The 18,838-nt window shown below is 39.3% G+C and overlaps 1 protein-coding gene across 20 annotated transcripts in view; it reads right to left on the bottom strand.

Moving 5' to 3' along the window:
* Positions 1–18,838, bottom strand: part of EFCAB3 (EF-hand calcium binding domain 3) — a 477,549-nt gene that overhangs the window by 323,312 nt on the left and 135,399 nt on the right. For all 20 annotated transcript variants that reach the window (XR_007147003.1, XM_047833629.1, XM_047833634.1 and 17 more), the window contains 4 exons: positions 12,330–12,401; positions 11,307–11,450; positions 10,779–10,850; positions 7,548–7,691 (listed from right to left, as the gene is read on the bottom strand). Coding sequence is in view for 19 of the 20 variants with exons in the window: in XM_047833629.1 (XP_047689585.1) it covers positions 7,548–7,691; positions 10,779–10,850; positions 11,307–11,450; positions 12,330–12,401 (432 nt within the window). In the remaining variant the exon portion in view is untranslated. The remainder of the gene's footprint in view (positions 1–7,547; positions 7,692–10,778; positions 10,851–11,306; positions 11,451–12,329; positions 12,402–18,838) is intronic.

Genomic DNA, 18,838 nt, shown 5'->3' with positions numbered 1-18,838 from the left:
CTTCTTAATTTGTTGGTCTTATCTAATACTTTCCTCCTTCAAACTCATTTTTCTCTGTTTTGTTGCTATAGCTTTCTTTTGGTTTCTCTCCTACCATTCGTTCTAGTTACTTCCTGTTACGTCCCTTTATAAACTATTCTTTCTCCACCATTACTTAAATGTTAGCATTTCAATGTCCTTGGCCCTCTTCTTGTTGTACTCTATAAACCATTCCTGAATTCTCTTGTAACTACAAACTGTATGTTGCTGAGTCTCAAGTTTCTATTTCTAGGTTAGACCATTGTCTACTGCACATCTTCAACTCCGTGTCCACTCCATGCCCTCAAACACAATATTTCCTTTTTGTATGATATATTGAATGTGGTTCAATGAATTCAATGTGTGATATATTGAATGTGATTCAATGAATTAAGTGAATTCAAATGAACAGATGATTTTATTTCCATGCAAATAACAACTCTTTGGGACAGATCAGATACATTTTTTTACTTCCATATTGCCAAATTTTAATTTGATCGGTTCTATATTTATCCCCCTGTGGCAGCTGGAGCATTGACAGTAGACAGAAACTTTCCTCATTCCAGTCTATCAAGGAAAATCTGCAGTTAAAAACTTTGATCAGCAGGCATTCAGAGAATGGTAGGTGGCAAATAAAGATCTTAGTGGATTATTCTAATTGCATTTTGTTTTACCTTCATAACTTAAGAAGCTGTAACAAAAGAGAGAGGACAACTTTCTCTGTGTGTGTGTTTTTTAGTATAATTTATTGTCAAGTTAGCTAACATTCAATGTATACAGTGTATACTCTTGGCTTCAGGAATAGAATCCATGATTCATCACTTACATACAACAACATACAGTGCTCATCCCAATAAGTGCCCTCCTCAATGCCCATCACCCACTTTCCCCTGATCCCCATCCCCCCATAAATCCTTAGTTTGTTCTGTGTATTTAAGAGTCTCTTATGGTTTGCCTCCCTCTCTGTTTGAAACTATTTTTTCCCTTTCCCTTCCCCTATGATCTCTTGTTAAGTTTCTCAAATTCCACATATGAGTGTACACATATATCTCTCTTTCCTTGACTGACTTATTCCACTTAGCATAATACCCTCCAGTTCCATCCACGTTGCTGCAAATGGGCAGATTTCATTCGTTTTCATTACCGAGTAGTATTCCACTGTATATATAAACCACATCTTCTTTATCCATTCATCAGTTGATGGACATTTGGGCTATTTCCATAATTTGGTTATTGTTGATAGTGCTGCTATAAACATTGGGGTACATTTGCCCCTATGAATCAGCACTCCTGTATCCTTTGGATAAATTCCTAGTAGTGCTATTGCTGGGTCGTAGGGTATTCTGCTTTTAATTTTTGGAGGAACCTCCACACTGTTTTCCAGAGAGGCTGCACCAGTTTTCATTCCCACCAACAAGTGCAAGAGAGTTCCCATTTCTCCACATCCTCACCCACATCTGTTGTTTCCTGAGTTGTTAACTTTAGCCACTCTGACCTGTGTGAGGTGGTATCTCAGTGTGGTTTTGATTTATATTTCCCTGATGATGAGTGATGTTGAGCATCTTTTCATGTGTCTGTTGGCCATCTGGATGTCTTCTTTGGAAAAGTGTCTGTTTGTGTCTTCTGCCTGTTTCTTCACAGGATTATTTGTTTTTCATGTGTTGAGTTTGGTAACTTCTTTATAGATTTTGGATACTAGCCCCTTATCCGATATGTCATTTGCAAATATCTTCTCCTATTCCATCAGTAGCCTTTCAGTTTTGTTGATTGTTTCCTTTGCTGTACAGAAGCTTTTTATTTTGATGAGGTCACAATAGTTCATTTTTGCTTTTATTTCCCTTGCTTTTGGAACTCTCATCACTGTAATTTAACAGAGTGTTGGAAGTCCTAGCTTAAGCAATCAGACAGCAAATGAAATAAAAGGCACCCACATTGACTAAGAAGAAGTCAAACTTTGGCTTTTTGCAGGTGACATGATACACTACATGGAAAACCCGAAAAACTCCACCAAAAAGCTGCCAGAACTGATACATGAATTCAGTAAAGTCACAGGATATAAAATCAATGTACAGAAATTGGTTGCATTTCTATACACCAATAGTGAAACAATAGAAAGAGAAAACAAGAAATCAATCCCATTTACAATTGCACCAAGAACCATAAAATACCTAGTAATAAACCTAACCAAAGATGTAAAAGATCTATATGCTGAAAACTATAGAAAACTTGTGAAAGAACTTGAAGAAGACACAAAGAAGTGGAAAAACATTCCACGCTCATGGATTGGGAAAACAAATATTGTTAAAATGTCGATACTACCCAAAGCAATCTACACATTCAAGGCAATCCCAATCAAAATTGCACCAGCATTCTTCTCAGAGCTAGAGCAAACAATGTTTCAATTTGTAGGGAACCACACAAGACCCTGAATAGCCAAAGTAATGTTGAACAGGAAAACCAAAGCAGGAGGCATCACAATCCCAGACTTCAGGCTCTACTACAAAGCTATAAACATCAAGACAGTATGGTATTGGCACAAAAACAGACACATAGACCAATGGAATAGAATACAGAACCTAGAATTGGGCCCCCAAGTGTATGGCCAACTAATCTTTGACGAAACAGGAAAGAGTATCCAATGGAAAAAAGACAGTCTCTTTAGCAAATGGTGCTGGGAGAACTGGACAGTAACATGCAGAAGAATGAAACTGGACCACTCTCTCACACCATACACAAAAATAAACTCAAAGCGGGTGAAAGACCTAAATGTGAGCCAGTTAACCATCAAAACCATAGAGGAGAAAACAGGCAACAACCTTTTTAACCTCAGCTGCAGCAACTTCTTTCTCGACATGGCTCTGAACTTTCTGTGGTTTTTGACAGTTGTATTTACATCCTTCTTTAATGAACACTCTACGAAGTTTTCACAGACTCTAAGTATGAATCTAGTTTGAAGTGTCTAGTGTCAATTTGCACAATGGATGCAGAGAAAAAAGAACTAGGATAATTGGATGCGCTAGATATATAAAAGTAATGACTAATGTTATTACAAATTATTTTTATCATATTCTCTTATTTATTTTCACCACTTTCTTTACTGGTGTATTACTTTATATTGAAGACAGAAGAGGTAAACACAAAATTTAAATAAAAGAGTAAAAAATTAAGATGAGGCAAGCAATAACAATAACTGGATTAATTTGCATCTTCTTTTTAAAACAAAATCATTTTATTATAAATCAACGCCCCCAAATCTCAGTTTAAACTGTTATTTTGGGTTTCATAACATATATCTGAAAGGAATTAATTTTCACATATTAATTGGTTAAAAGAATGAGCATTTCTGGGAAATCAGTTTTAATGTAAACCAATGACTATTTGCCTAACAATTCCTTACTTTTTAAACAATTGAAAACAAGAAACTTGAAGATTCATCTAGGGGCAAACTTTAAAAATGACCACCTACTCAGTGGTAGTGTAGTTCCTACTAATTTTTTTATGTTTTTATTTTATTTCTGAGAGAGAGAGAGAGAGAGAGAGAGAGAGAGAGAGAGGAAGGGGCAGAGAGATAGGGAGACACAGAATCCGAAGCAGGCTCCAGGCTCTGAGCTGTCAGCACAGAGCCTGACACGGGGCTCGAACTCAAGAATGGTGAGATCATGGTCTGAGCTGAAGTCTGATGCTGAGCCTCCCAGGCACCCCTCCTGTTAAACTTTTTTAAAGCAATATGTATATATTGTATATTCAGAAATATGCAAGTACTTTTATTTTTCCTGTTAGCTGGAAGAACCTGCAAAATAAATGAGATACTGTGATGTAGGTCAAAGTAAGAAGTGGAAACCCAAACAAAAACATATGTTTCTCATTTGATCTTTCCACCTACCTCACATTGTATTATGACTTTAAATATTTAACCTGTTCTCCCCACAGAATACTTTAAATTTGTTTACAGTTTAAGTATTCATTTTTCATCAGTAACCTAATGCTCAAAATGTATCCTCTCCTCACAATTTTCATGGAAATTTCTCCAAAATAATATCACTTTTCTCAAACAGTTATAAAGCAAAATTGTCTCAATGATGCTAAACATGGCATGTTATTGAAATGTAAAAGGCTTCCACATCTAACTGAATGAATTAAGAAAAGCTTCAAGGAGGTTACATTTTTACTGACTTGGCTGCATATTTGAAGGTTGACAGAAAGACTCATAAGGAAAATGTATATAAGTGAGTATGATGCGTTCTGGAAACTATAAGTAGTTTTTTAATTTTGGATTTAGTTTAAATTATTCTATTTGTGTCTATTAAGTGTCTTGAAACCTTACAAAAATGTGTCAGAAAGTTTGTGGGCAAAGGTTAATCTTAACAGGTCCAGTAACGGGAACTAGATTTAAAAAGGCCTTGTGCATTTTGTGAAGGAATTTAGATTTATCTATTCTCATTTCAATCTCTTCCCTCCATCATGCCCTTCATCAAACACAATATATCCTAAGCTGAATTCATCTTTGAATTCCCCAGCTTATTAAAGCCTCCTCCTATATTCCCCAGCTTATTAAAATGCATCACTTGGGTGCCTGGGTGACTCAGTCGGTTAAGTGACCGACTCTTGATCTTGGCTCAGGTCATGATCTGATGGTTCATAAGTTTGAGCCCCACATCAGCTCTGCGCTGAGAGGATGGAGCCTGCTTGGGATTCTCTCTTTCCTTCTCTTTCTGCCCCTAGCCAGCTCACGCTCTTTCTCTCAAAAATAAATCAATACACTTAAAAAAAAAAAAAAGACATCACCATGAAATGTCTCCCAAACCAGAAGTCTGTTAATCATTCTCAATTCCTCTCTCTTTTCCTTCCCTAACTTAACCAAACAATGAAGAAGTTCTGCCTCCTAGAACTCATATCTGTTCCCTTCTTCCCATCCCTGGAGCCAATGCCTTACATCAACACTCATTACTTTTAACCTGAATTCTTGCATGCCTTCTAAAATGTCTCCTTGCTTCCAATCTTGCCCCCCTCTGCTCTTTCTTAACACTGCTATCATAATGCCCATTACAAAGTGCAAAATTAGTCATGTCACTTTTCAAATTTGACTTCTTCAATGACTCCCTAGAGCCTTCAAGATAAAATTCAAACTCTGTTGCTCAGAGAACAACAAAGATAAAAACAAAACCCTTCTGGATCTGCTCTTGACTATATGGCCACTTCATTTCTTTCTTTTCCCACTCCTTCCACCACTATGCACCATCAAGTTGATAGTCAAACATCAACCTGAACTGTAAAGCTTGTTAAACACACACACACACACACACACACACACACACCTTGGCCATGATTCAGATATTCTGGGTTTTTAACAAATTCCTAGGTAGTTCTGATGTAAATCAGTCTGAGATCCAATGCTGTAAGTCCTACTGGACTACTTAGAGTTCCTTGGCTTCTCCATGAGCTTTGTTCTTCTGTACTTTGTACATACTGAACATTCCTTCCTAACTCCTTTCAGCCCCTTTCCCTGCACCCGCAATTCTTGGCTAGTTCCTATTCATATTTCAAGACTCAACTCCAACAGCATCTCCTCCAAACAGCCTCTCTGACTACCCTATCCAACCCTGTGTGGGTTAGGTACCTATTGTATACGTTCCCATAACACTCTGTTTACCTCTGTCGTGGTATTTAACAATTGGAATTCATGTTGTTTGTCATCTTGACAGACCGTAAGCTCTTTTATCTTTATACTTAGTGTCTAGCAAGCAACAGTGCTTAATAAACTTTCATCGAATGAATGAAATAGCTCACCTCTGAACTCTCATACAACCCAGTATCATCACTTGTGGAGGAAAAAACTCAGTCCTCCTCCTGTGTTTCTTCTTTACTCTCACTTTACGGCCACACTTACAGCACTCTGACACCAGATATTTGGGGGGTTTTCTCCCACCAAGCAATTCTCTGCAACACCAACTGAGTGTCATACAATTTAACGCAATTCTGACACTATCTACCTGGAGATGGCATCAGATCTCACAAGTTAAGGGCTCAGTCCCATGAGACTGCTCCCCCTCCACTGCAGATGCCAACCACAAGTAGTAGGTCCCCAGGTTACCTACAACTTCTGTCCAACTTGGCTATAAATTGGAGGTTCCCATGACTTTCTCTCCCTTGGACTCAATTATTTCCTAAAATAGTTCACAGAACTTAGGGAAACACTTAACATTTATCAGTTTATTACAGGATATGATAAAATATACAAATGAACAGTCAGATGAAGAGATACATAGGGTCTGGGGGGTCTGGGAACATCCCAAGCATGGCAGCTCTGTCCCTGTGGAGTTGGGTCAGTTACCTTTCTGGTATGTAGATGTGTTCACCAACCTGGAAACTCCCCAAACCCCATACTATTGGGATTTTATGGAGACCTCCTCACATAGGCATAATCAATGATTCACTCCATTTCCAGACCCTCTCCCTTTTCTGAAGAATTGGGGTGGGGGACAGAGCTGAAAATTCCAAAGTTCCAATCATGGCTTATCCTTATGGTGACCAGTCCCCACCTAGAAACCAGAAGCCTTCCCAGAATCACTTATTAGAACAAAAGATGCCCCTAGAGTTCTCATCACTTAAGGGTTTGCCAGTGTTTTAGGAGCTCCGTGCCAGGAATGGGGTTGAAGGGCAAATATATATTTCTTATTATAAATCACAACACATCACTTCACTATGTCCCTGGCTATTATTCAAGTACTGCCATATACACTGTAAATTCCTAAACTTTTATCTCTTATATTGTTATATACCCTTTTGTTGTTTACAGCTTGCCTCACCAACTAGACTGAAAGCTTCCTATGAATATTTTATATTTCCTCGATTATCTGACACGTTACATGACCCTTACATATAAAAGACACTCAGGATCAGGTCTGTCCCTAGCCATGCAGGCCAGGCACTGCCTAACACTGAAGGGTGCTGTTTACAAGCACCCATAAGTTGTGCTGTACAGCGGCTCCCGTCAATATGATTAATGAAACAATGCTTAAACCCATTTAATAATGGAATAAAGAAAATACTTTTAGGAACTGAATTTAAATGAATAAAAGAACCACATAATAATTGGCAAAATTTGAAAATTATGCATTGTTCTCTCTGAAACCTCTTAGGATTCAATCAATCTTCTCCCACAAATGTCTCCTGCAGAGGGGAGAAAGTCCTCCCTCGGTCTCTTCCTGGCTCAGAGCAGTTTCCCTTCAGCACAGCTTTCACGGAGAATGACCTTGCCTTCCCTGAAGATGCTAAAAACATACACACAAATACACTCTGATGGAATCAACACAGGATACTTCACGGGTCGTAAAAAATCTTATTAATCTTATTCAAAGATTTTTCTGTCAAGATAAATCTATGATCTCAGTAGACACGCTCTCTTAGAGTGCTTTTTCCATTAGGATAATAAAGAAAAAAATTATTGGGGAGTGATGAATGGAGGATAGGGAAGGGGAATGGAAAATTTGCTATCACTTTATTTGGAAAGTGAACGTAGTTATGTATACCATCAACATCAAGCGTTTTCACTAACATCTGGTGTTCTTCAGGCTTTACAGAAACATTGAGGTCATCAAAAGCATCTTTCAAGTCACCAATCTGAATTCTGTTGCAATTCATCAAGTTGACAGTTTGGAGGGCAGTACATAAATCTGAAAACACAGGGGGATTCTATAGGTCATATATTTCAATTAATATTATCATTATGATTCCAAAATTAATAAGCCAAACATCCCTTTATTCCAAGCATATTTCCCTGAGATGTTCAGTTATTTTTGTCTCAAACTAAAAAAACTAAGATGACTCAGTTTTGTTTTTGTTTTTTAACTTAACTGCCTTACCAGTGAGTTACACAAATCATCATACACTCAAGGTATCAGCTTCTCAAAAGTTAAAATAGGCCATTGCATCTTTTAGGGAAATGTTTCATTGTATATCCATGAGACAGAATTTGGGGCTTACCTCTGTCTGTATGAAATAGCCCAAATTTCAGAGTAGAAAAATATTAGTCCTGAATTTTCTTCTGCTTATTTTGCTACTGCTTTCATTTTTTGCATATTCTTCATAACTTTCACTCTATTATTAGAAGTCCGCCAAGGAGTGTGGGAGTATTAAGGTGCCCCATTCCCAGCTCTTATCTAAAACCTCTAGGGATTTTCCCTTCTAAATGGGGTCCTTAGGATTAGAGCCAAGCCTCTGTCTGCCTTTTCAATGACTCACACAAATCATGGTACACTCAAGGTCACTGTTTGGATTATAATCTCTAGTTTATCTAAGAGAATATTTAAAAGGAGGCAAAGTACTGGTGCTCAAAAGAATTGCAGGAAAGAGTTGTACTATTTAGTAAGACATTATTAGATAAGACATTTTCCAACAAATCCTAATTCACGAGTGCCTTATTTCTCCAATAAATCCCAGCAGGCTTTTTTGTAGACATTACAAACTGATTCTAAAATCCACATGGCAGTGTAAAAGTCCTAGAATAGTCAAAACAACTTTTTTTTTTACATTTTTTTAATGTTTATTTTTGAGAGAGAGAGAGCGCAAGAGAGAGCGAGCGAGCAAGCAGGGGAGGGGCAGGGAGAGAGGGAGACACAGAATCCGAAGCAGGCTCCAGGCTCTGAGCTGTCAGCACAGAGCCTGACATGGGGCTCAAACCCACGAACCATGAGATCATGACCTGAGCTGAAGTCGGACGTTCAACTGACTGAGCCACCCAGGTGCCCCAGTCAAAACAACTTTTTAAAAGTGGAACAAAGTTAGAGGGCCAATACTACCTGAATGGTTTCAATGTTTATTGCAAAGCAACAGGAGTCAGACAATGTGGTTTGTGTAAAAACTGACAAAGATTAATAGAACAGAAGAGAGAATCCAGGAAATAAATATATATGTATATTTATATGATTTGTTACACAACTACAAAGGAATTTCAGTATAGAAAGTATAGAGAAAATACAATCTTTTCAACAGTGGTGCTGGAACAAATGAAGGTCCATATGCAAAAACAAAACAAAACAAAAAGGAACTCTGATCCATACTTTATTCCACATACAAAGATTAACTCAAAATAGATCACAGAGCTAAAATACAAAACCAGAGGTGCCAGGGTGGCTCAGTCAGTTAAGCAGCCGACTTCAGCTCAGGTCATGATCTCCCGGTGAGTTTGAGCCCCCCTCAGGCTCTGTGCTGATAGCTCAGAGCCTGGAGTCTTGCTTTGGATTCTGTCGCCCTCTCTCTCTGCCCCTCCCCCACTTGTGCTTTGTCTCTCTCTCTCTCTCTTTCTCTCTCAAAAATAAAAATATTAAAAAAAATATTTTTTAATGCAAAACCAAAACCCATAAAACTTTTAGAAGAAAACATATAATAAAACATTTGTAACCTTGGGTGAGGCAAAGTTTTCATACATGTGACACCAAAAGCACAATATATAAAAGAAAAAAAAACTAATTAACTGGACTTCATCAAAATTAAAACTAATGCTCTTCTAAAGACACTTAAGAAAATGAAGACACTCAGAGAAAAATGTGCTCAGTAGAAGACTCGGAGAAAATATTTGCTAAGTATATATCTCATAAAGGACATGTATCCAGAATACAAACAGAAATACAAAAAACCCCATCCAACTTTATTTTTATTTTTATTTTTTTAACGTTTATTTATTTTTGAGACAGAGAGAGACAGAGCATGAACAGGGGAGGGTCAGAGAGAGAAAGGGAGACACAGAATCCGAAACAGTCTCCAGGTTCTGAGCTGTCAGCACAGAGCCCGACTCGGGGTTGAACTCACGAACCGCAAGATCATGACCTGAGCCGAAGTCGGCGGCTTAACTGACTGAGCCACCCAAGCACCCCAAAACCCATCCAACTTTAAAAACGGGCAAAAGATCTGTACAGACACTTTATAAAGAAGATACACAGATGACAAATAAGCACATGAGAAGATGCTCAACATCATTAATCAGTGAGGAAACATAAATTAAAACCACAATGAGATACTACTACACACTTACTAGAATGATTAAAATTAAAAAGACTGACTACACCAAGCACTCCCAAGGATATGGAGGAGTTGGACCTCTTCATACACTGCTGGTGGAAATGTAAAATGGTGTGGCCACTCTGGAAACCAGTTGGCAGTTTCTTAAAAAGTTAAACATACACCTACCATGTGAACCAGCCAATCTTTGGTAACTACTCAAGAGAAAGGAAAAGCATATATTCATACAATGAACTGTACACAACTGTTCATAACAGCTTTATTTATAAGAGCCCCAAACTGGAAATAGCCTAACGAGCCTCACCAGGTAAGTAGATAAACTTCAGTGTATCAGTAAAATGGAGTGCTATGCCAGTAATAAATAAGAATGAACTGCTGATACATGCTACATGGATGAATCTCAAAATAATTATGCTGAATGAAAGCATCTAGCAAAAAAGAATATACCCATTTTATAAAAGTCTGGTAAATGCCAGTGGATCTATACTGGCAAAAAGCAGATCAGTGGTTGCCTACGGATGAGGAAGAAGATGGGAAAAAGGCAGGAGAGATTACAAAGGAGCATGAGGCAGTTTTGTGGGCCAGGGATGTGTTCATTACCTTGATTGTGATGACAGTTTTATAGGTGTGTGCATATGTCAAACTGTGTACTTTCAATTATAAAAATATACAGCTTTTGAATATCATTTATAGCTCACAATACTGTTTAATAATAACAAAAGGCAATGGGAAATATGACCCACCTTCAAATTCAGGAGCTGCCTTATTTGTGTTCAAAGCCTCCAAAATTTGTTTGAGACTTACTTCACTATTTTCTAAAAAGTAAAGTATAAGGATTATAAAATGGCAAGGTGTCAATGTTAATAATCATCATTAAAATAACCATGACAGGGAATGGTGTGTGTGTGTGGGGGGGGGGGGGGGGGGGACAAATTTTAATGTCTGAAAATTAGCCAGATAAAAACTAATCAATTTAAAATAATTTTACCACGAATCTATTCCCTTAAAACAAGAAAAAATTCTAACCGTATTATTTGTCTTAATTAAATATTGATGTATACATTTTACAAATGTGATGCCAGACAGAGGGTGACTCTTAAAAATACTTCCAAGAGTAAAAAAATATTAATTTTAATTTGCTCTCAGTATGCCTACATTCTCATTATGTTTCTAAGACCTAGTTTATCTAAAACATACATATATAAAACACATCCCAAGCACACAGTAAAACTAGGACTTCAACAGAGATTGTTCTTTTGAAAAGGACTCACCATCAATAGACGCTTGACCCAGAATTTCCTGCAACGTCTTGTTGCTTAATGGAATTCTAGCCTTCCGGAGTTGGGACCTCAGCTCATTTATAGGCATCTTATCATTTCTGATCTTATCAAGAGTTGTAATCTCTTTAAATAAATCTGTAGACATGTCAAGAATAGAGAAGTGATGAGGAAGTTGAGGCAAAGCCCTTTTTTAGACTTAACACCCTAACCTGCACAGAGTAGATGCATTACAAAAGGAATTCTGAGTTAGAGGGCTTTCAAAACGTGTCAGTGGGCTTTGTTTTCAGAAGTCACTTAAACAATAAGCAAAATTTAACATACCCCTAGCCGGCTAAAAGTTGAGTTTCTGCAACATTTTTGTAGAAGTTTGCTTTTATTTATTAACTATTTCTCCTCAAAGGTTTTTCTACTACATGCTCCAGTCTTTCATAGACTGTAAAGCATTTCAAGAACAGCTTGATAATAAAGAGCTCTTAGAATGAAGTCAAATATCAAAAATAGAACCCAGCTAGTTGGCAAAAGGAAAACTGAAAAATATAAATCTGTTATGCACTGAAAAACAGTCACACCCTATCCTAGGCATTAGAAAGCCTCTCTTTCTTGCTAGCCTACCTACTAGTATTACATGCAGTAAATCCTTTTTTTTTTTGTACTTTTTTTTAACATTTCACTATAGGTGAGAAAAAGAAGCATATGGAAATTATTGGAGGTGAGAGAAAATTGTATTAGATTCACCAGGGGAGAAAATGTGTACCTTATACAGGAGCATATACTGAGACAAACTATTTTGCTTTAAGAAAGCATATTCTAGGAATGTAATTCTAAATAATTCATTACAGTCAAAGCAGATTAAATATGATAAGGAATAAGAAAGCAGATTATAACATCTTGATACAGCAAAGAAAACTTAAGGAATTAAAAATACAGGGGAAAACAAACTATATTTTAGAAAAAGAATACCATTGAATGATCTTAGAAATTTACTTTTAATTTTCATTCTTTTACTATACTTACTATTGAATGGTGTTGATGGTTTAGGTGAATTAGTGAAAACATCAATTACATCTTTTAAGATCTTTTTACTTTCTGCAAAGTTAAGAAATAAAATGGAATTTAAATGGATTTTAAGCTCATTAAAGCAGGGATCTGGTATTGTTTCAATTTTATTCAGCTTTCAAACTTCTGTGACCATAATGCATGGTAAGAAATACACTTAGATTATGAGCATGTGCGAGCGCGCGCGCGCGCACACACACACACACACACGCGCACACACACACACACACACACACACACACACAGGGAATGCAAGGAAACACAATCTGGGAATTGCAAGGTACAGTTAGGATTCAGACCTCCCCATCCCCTGCCCCGAGGCAGGTCATAAGACACTCATGTGAGAGATGCCCTTGCTATACCCAGAGGGAGGGTGCATCCTTATCTCTGAAGACTGAGGGTTGGAGGGACACCAAGAGGAATCTGAACGAACAGACCTTACTAAGTTTCCCCTGGTTGACCACCCTCAGCTCATATCATTTTGTCCCATCACAGTTTTCTACCACTTTCCACACTTCATCAAAGCTAACACCAAAACATTCAGGTTTAACAACTCCTTATGAATATTCCCCTTTCATGTAAAATTTATATTAAATTTGAATGCTTTTCTCTTGTTGATCTGTCTTTTGTTACAGGGCTCCAGCTGGGAACCTAGAAGGGGAGAAGGAAAAGATTGTCTTCCCACTCCTACAGAAGCCTGCTTCAGGGATCATAGGCTGGTAGCCCACAGACTGAATATAGCTGAGATTCAGTCATGTTCATTGTCCTAGGGAGTGGGGGGGGGGGTTCTTTCCATTTGAATTTAACTATCTTCATCTAGGACACATGCTCTCAAGTTACCTTACAGTCCACACCCCTTCCTTTTGTCTTATAACCAACTCATTTTATTAATTTTGCATCACGTGCCTGGCTACTGCAGGCATTTGAGTTAGCGGACTCTGCAGAGCCTGATTCAAAAGTTACCCTTCTCTATTGAAGTCTATTGTAATTTATCTAAATAGCAAATATTGGAGCTATGGCACTATACCTCTTGAAGTGGCAGGATAATTTGACCCATCTTTCCTATTCGAAGCAGTTAGCTTGGCCTTAAATATTTCCTCACTCCTGAGATTTTTGTAGACTGAGAGTTTTTGTAGGGACTGTGTTTGCAAAAACCTAGAGTCATTGAAGAAAATATGCCAAATGCCTAACTAGAGAGGAAGAGTTTGTCTGGAGACAGAGACAGAAGGAAAGAGAGGGAGAGGGAGGGGTTGAGAGACTAGAGGTTTGATGGGAAAGAGTGAGAATTACCCTGTGGGAGCTTCCCTTCACACAGAGGCAGGATTACCACAGGCTCCAACAACAAAGCGTCAGTAGAAACATAATGCAAGGAAGTTTTAAAAGCTCTTCCTCTGTCTCCCACATTATGGTGTGACTTTGGAATGGGAAAGGGTGCCAGTAATCAACCACCGTGCCCCCAGGGTCTGATTTAATTTAATTGAAAGAAAAAAATGATTTCAATTCCTGGTATTTAGTAGCTAGATATCTGGATCAGCCCTCCTACTAAAAACAACTAAAAATTCTAAATAAAATTATTGCTATAAAAAAAAATCTTGGGGCGCCTGGGTGGTTCAGTCGGTTAAGCGTCCGACTCCGGCTCAGGTCATGATCTCACAGTCTGTGAGTTCGAGCCCCGCGTCGGGCTCTGTGCCGACAGCTTGGAGCCTGGAGCCTGTTTCAGATTCTGTGTCTCCCTCTCTCTTTCTGACCCTCCCCGACTCATGCTCTGTCTCTCTCTGTCTCAAAAATAAATAAACGTTAAAAAAAATTTTTTTTTAAATCTTGGATTCATCAATGTGCTGCCAAGAAAGTAAGAAATTCCCAGACCAAACAACTGATGAAAGGCTGTAATCCAGAAACACAGCGACTGTTTTTACCCAAACAGTGTTTGCCAAAGACAAAACAAAAACAAAACAAAATTGGATGAATTTTAGTTTGTAGTTTCAAAGGCTCAGACAAAGCCTAAGTTCCTCCCAAAGTGGAGGGGAACGTGGGGTGGTTATCCTCAATTTACAAAAATGTTTCTCTAGATTTCAAGACCCAGAAAAAATATCAAGAATAAGAAAAAGTTCCTCCTTTATAGATAATTTGACTTTTCTCTCTAGCTACCTTTAAGATTTTTCTTTCTGTTTGGTATGTCACAGTTTCATCATGATAACCCTACATATGGATTTCCTTTCATCCTATGTGGGATTCACTGGAATTCTTGTATTGGTAGGTTTAGGTCTTTCTCATTCTGGAAAATTCTCAGCTATAGTTCTCCAAATATTTTCTCTGCAACCACTCTGTCTCTTCTCTCCTGTGTGGATATATATCACATCTTTTCATTCTTTCTTTTTCTAGCTTTACTGAGATGGAACATTATATTAGTTGTAACTAATATATAACGTAATCGGGCGCCTGGGTGGCGCAGTCGGTTAAGCGTCCGACTTCAGCCAGGTCACGATCTCGCGGTCCGTGAGTTCGAGCCCCGCGTCAGGCTCTGGGCTGATGGCTCGGAGCCTGGAGCCTGTTTCCGATTCTGTGTCTCCCTCTCTCTGCCCCTCCCCCGTTCATGCTCTGTCTCTCTCTGTCCCAAAAATAAATTTAAAAAAGTTGAAAAAAAAGTTTTTTTAAATATATAACGTAATCAGATACACATACATATTTCAAACTGATTGCCATAATAAGTAGACCTCTTCATTCTGCCTTCCTTTTAGCTTCTTCTTCTTTTTTTAATGTTCATTTATTTGGGGGAGAAAGAGAGTAGGAGATGTGCAGAGAGGGAGACAGAGGATCTGAAGAGGGCTCCATGCTTCCAGCAGTGAGCCCAATGCAGGGCTCTAACTCACAAACCACAAGATCATGACCTGAGCAGAAATCTGATGCTCAGTCAACTGAGCCACCCCAGCGCCCCTAACCTCTTTCCTATATTCCAACTCTGTCTTTCTATGCTGCATTCTGTATAATTTCTTCAAACTCCTTTGCATTTCATGTTTCTCTCTTCACCCATGTTTAATCTGCTAATATTGTTGTCTGCTAATTAAGTTTATTATATTTTTAATTTCTTTATGTCCTGTTTCTTTCTTTTCAAATTTTAGTTTCCCTTACATGTTTTCAAATTTATCTTTTTTTTAGAAGAGTACAGAAAGAGTGAAATTAAAAGAATAGAAAATACATATATATCCAAAAATATACTGTATTGCATATTTGCAGGTTGCTCAGAGAGTAAATCTTAAAATTTCTCAACATAAGAAAAAAACGCTTTTTTTTAACTATGCATGGTGACGTGTTAACTAGATCTATCGTTGTGATCATTTCATTCTATATGTGAAATATATATACAAAATGTCACAAAATCAATGGTAGAGAAGAAAGTGATACAGATGAAAACATAAATCGAGGAAACAATAAACACACACGATAGAGAGGATCAGAAAGCCAGGAATTAGTTAAGAGTTATTAAAATTGACAAACCACTAGCATAAATGACCTAAAAAGAAAAAAGATGGGACGCCTGGGTGGCTCAGTCGTCAAGCGTCTGACTTCAGCTCAGGTCATAATCTCATGGTCCATGAGTTTGAGCCCCGCGTCAGGCTCTGTGCTGACACCTTAGAGCCTGGAGCCTGCTTCAGACTCTGTGTTCCCTCTCTCTGACCCTCCTCCACTCTCTCTCTCCCTCAAAAATAAATAAAAACATTTTTAAAAATCTTTAAAAAAGAAGTATCTGATTTTATTTTTTAAAATGTTTGAAAACATCTTTTTAAACATTTTTTAATGGTTATTTATTTATGTTTGAGAGGGAGAGAGAGAGGGAGAGAACAGGGGAAGGGCAGAGAGCAGAGAGAGAGAGAATCCCAGGCACGCTCCATCTGTCAGTGCAGAGCACTGTGAGATCGTGATCCGAAACCGTGAGATCATGACCTGAGCCAAAATCAAGAGTTGGACGCTTAACTGACTGAGCCACCCAGGCGCCCCAAGAAGTATCCGATTTTAAAACCTGGATAGAGGAGGAGGGGAAGATGGCGGCGTAGGAGGACGCTGGGCTCACCGCACGTCCTGCTGATCACTTAGATTCCACCTACACCTGCCTAAATAACCCAGAAAACCGCCAGAGGATTAGCAGAACGGAGTCGCCAGAGCCAAGCGCAGACGAGAGGCCCGCGGAAGAGGGTAGGAAGGGCGGCGAGGCGGTGCGCGCTCCACGGACTGGCGGGAGGGAGCCGGGGTGGAGGGGCGGCTCACCGGCCAAGCAGAGCCCCCGAGTCTGGCTGGCAAAAGCGGAGGGGCCCGACGGACTGTGTTCCGACAGCAAGCGCGACTTAGCTTCTGGGAGGTCACAAGTGAACAGCTCTGCTCGGAAAGCGGGAAGGCTGGAGGACAAAGGGAGAGAGAGCTGCTGAGCCCCCTGACAACAGAGCTCAGTTTGGTGGGGAACAAAGGCGCTCGCCAGCGCCATCTCCCCCGCCCATCCCCCAGCCAAAATCCCAAAGAGAACCGGTTCCTGCCAGGGAACTTGCTCGCTCCGCGCAAACACCCAACTCTGCGCTTCTGCGGAGCCAAACCTCCGGAAGCGGACCTGACTCCCTCCCGCTGCCACAGGGCCCCTCCTGAAGTGGATCACCTAAGGAGAAGCGAGCTAAGCCCGCCTCTCCTGCCCCCGTACACCTTGCCTACCCACCCCAGCTAATACGCCAGATCCCCAGCATCACAAGCCTGGCAGGGTGCAAGTAGCCCAGACGGGCCACGCCACCCCACAGTGAATCCCACCCCTAGGAGAGGGGAAGAGAAGGCACACACCAGTCTGACTATGGCCCCAGCGGTGGGCTGGGGGCAGACATCAGGTCTGACTGTGGCCCCGCCCACCAACTCCAGCTATACACCACAGCACAGGGGAAGCGCCCTGCAGGTCCTCACCACGCCAGGGGCTATCCAAAATGACCAAGCGGAAGAATTCCCCTCAGAAGAATCTCCAGGAAATAACAACAGCTAATGAGCTGATCAAAAAGGATTTAAATAATATAACAGAAAGTGAATTTAGAATAATAGTCATAAAATTAATCGCTGGGCTTGAAAACAGTATAGAGGACAGCAGAGAATCTCTTGCTACAGAGATTAAGGGACTAAGGAACAGTCACGAGGAGCTGAAAAACGCTTTAAATGAAATGCAAAACAAAATGGAAACCACCACGGCTCGGATTGAAGAGGCAGAGGAGAAAACAGGTGAACTAGAAGATAAAGTTATGGAAAAAGAAGAAGCTGAGAAAAAGAGAGATAAAAAAATCCAGGAGTATGAGGGGAAAATTAGAGAACTAAGTGATACACTAAAAAGAAATAATATACGCATAATTGGTATCCCAGAGGAGGAAGAGAGAGGGAAAGGTGCTGAAGGGGTACTTGAAGATATAATAGCTGAGAACTTCCCTGAACTGGGGAAGGAAAAAGGCATTGAAATCCAAGAGGCACAGAGAACTCCCTTCAGACGTAACTTGAATCGACCTTCTGCACGGCATATCATAGTGAAACTGGCAAAATACAAGGATAAAGAGAAAATTCTGAAAGCAGCAAGGGGTAAACGTGCCCTCACATATAAAGGGAGACTGATAAGACTCGTGACTGATCTCTCTTTTGACTTGGCAGGCCAGAAAGAATTGGCATGAGATTTTCAGTGTGCTAGACAGAAAAAATATGCAGCCGAGAATCCTTTATCCAGCAAGTCTGTCATTTAGAATAGAAGGAGAGATAAAGGTCTTCCAAAACAAACAAAAACTGAAGGAATTTGTCACCACTAAACCAGCCCTACAAGAGATCCTAAGGGGGACCCTGTGAGACAAAGTACCAGAGACATCACTACAAGCATAAAACATACAGACATCACAATGACTCTAAACCCGTATCTTTCTATAATAACACTGAATGTAAATGGATTAAATGCACCAACCAAAAGACATAGGGTATCAGAATGGATAAAAAAACAAGACCCATCTATTTGCTGTCTACAAGAGACTCATTTTAGACCTGAGGACACCTTTAGATTGAGATTGAGGGGATGGAGAACTATTTATCATGCGACTGGAAGCCAAAAGAAAGCTGGAGTAGCCATACTTATATCAGACAAACTAGACTTTAAATTAAAGGCTGTAACAAGAGATGAAGAAGGACATTATATAATAGTTACAGGGTCTATCCATCAGGAAGAGCTAACAATTATAAATGTCTATGCGCCGAATACTGGAGCCCCCAAATATATAAAACAATTACTCATAAACATAAGCAACCTTATTGATAAGAATGTGGTAATTGCAGGGGACTTTAACACCCCACTTACAGAAATGGATAGATTATCTAGACACACGGTCAATAAAGAAACAAGGGCCCTGAATGAGACATTGGATCAGATGGACTTGACAGATATATTTAGAACTCTGCATCCCAAAGCAACAGAATAT

Source organism: Prionailurus viverrinus, chromosome E1, assembly GCF_022837055.1.
Source record: "Prionailurus viverrinus isolate Anna chromosome E1, UM_Priviv_1.0, whole genome shotgun sequence".
Lineage (NCBI taxonomy): Eukaryota > Metazoa > Chordata > Mammalia > Carnivora > Felidae > Prionailurus > Prionailurus viverrinus.
The sequence above is the reverse complement of the archived record's forward strand: the minus strand, read 5'-3'. Positions and strand labels throughout refer to the sequence as shown.